Source organism: Eimeria mitis, genomic scaffold, assembly GCF_000499745.2.
Source record: "Eimeria mitis Houghton genomic scaffold, Emh_scaff1018, whole genome shotgun sequence".
NCBI lineage: Eukaryota > Apicomplexa > Conoidasida > Eucoccidiorida > Eimeriidae > Eimeria > Eimeria mitis.
In genome coordinates this window covers 4908-6141 of record NW_013567113.1, presented here as the reverse complement: position 1 = coordinate 6141, position 1234 = coordinate 4908, and the positions used below count along the sequence as shown (strand labels likewise).

At 46.6% G+C, this 1234-nt stretch overlaps 1 protein-coding gene across 1 annotated transcript in view; it reads right to left on the bottom strand.

The window, feature by feature from the left end:
• The window catches only part of EMH_0027660 (GH24076, related, related), a gene marked incomplete at both ends in the record, with an annotated part of 5378 nt that overhangs the window by 4037 nt on the left and 107 nt on the right, over positions 1 to 1234 (bottom strand). The window contains 2 exons of the mRNA XM_013494057.1: positions 67 to 1075; positions 1208 to 1234. Of these exons, the coding sequence (XP_013349511.1) occupies positions 67 to 1075; positions 1208 to 1234 (1036 nt within the window). The remainder of the gene's footprint in view (positions 1 to 66; positions 1076 to 1207) is intronic.

Sequence of the window (1234 nt, the reverse complement as noted above, 5' to 3'; positions counted from 1 at the left end):
TATATATATATATATATATATATATATATATATATATATATATATATATATATATATATATATTACAAGTGCAGTGATGATATCTGTATTTCTTTCTAGAAGATCTCGGAGTTCTTCTGGGCTTTTTAATTTGATTTCTTTTTTATATTTTTGTTGCTGCTGCTGCTGCTGAAAGTACTGCAGCAGCAGCGGCTGCATCGATAAAAACTTTAGCTTTTGCTTCGGCCTTCTGTCTCCGTGCCTCATCACCACCACCACAGTACGCAGCTCCTCCTCTATCCCTTCTGTCTCCTCAGCTGTCTCTAGCGCCATGCATAGACACCTGGGCATGCGTCTCCTGCTGTCTCCTGTCTCCTCCTCGACGAGTGGGGGGGGAAGGGGGCCCCCATGGGGGCCCCCAGGTACCCAAAACACACCAGGCAAGCGTGCATCCTCGTGCGGGCAACGACGCTGCTGCTGCGCTAGATACAGCTCCAAGTTCTGCTGCTGCTGCTGCAACACCGTTGATTGTGCTGCTGCTGCTGCTGCTGCTGTTGCTGCTGGTGGTGCTGCTGGTGCTGCTGCTGCTGCAGCTTCTGCTGCAACAGTATTTGCTTTCTCTAATACACACACAGCAGCATCACCATCTGCTGCAGCAGGAACTGCAGCAGCAGGAACTGCAGCATCAGCTGCATCAGCAGCAGCAGCAGCAGCAGGAGCAGCAGCAGCAGCAGCAGGCTGCTGCGAACCAGTATCATCGACGCCTCCTTCCCCGTCCCCACCACCACCAGAACCACCACCACCACCGCCAGCACCACCACCACCAGCACCACCACCACCACCAGCACCACCGCCACCAGCAGCAGCAGCAGCAGCAGCAGGAGCAGCAGCAGGAGGAGGAGCAGTAGCAGCAGGAGTAGGAGAAAAAGCAGCAGCAGCAAGAGCAGCTTTAGCAAATTTATCAGCTAATTTATTTAAAAAATATAAACGAATTATGCTGCTGCAGTCTTCGTAATATTTTATGCTCGACTTCACAAAAGAAAAACCATTCACGTCGCAGACAAAGGGACCACGGCTTGTACGCAGAATGTCAAACCTATACACAAATATATTTATATTTATTTATTTATTTATTTATTTTATTTATTTATTTATTTATTTGTTTGTTTATTTATTTTATTTATTTTATTTATTTATTTATACAAAAGAAAAACCATTCACGTCGCACACAAAGGGACCACGGCTTGTACGCAGA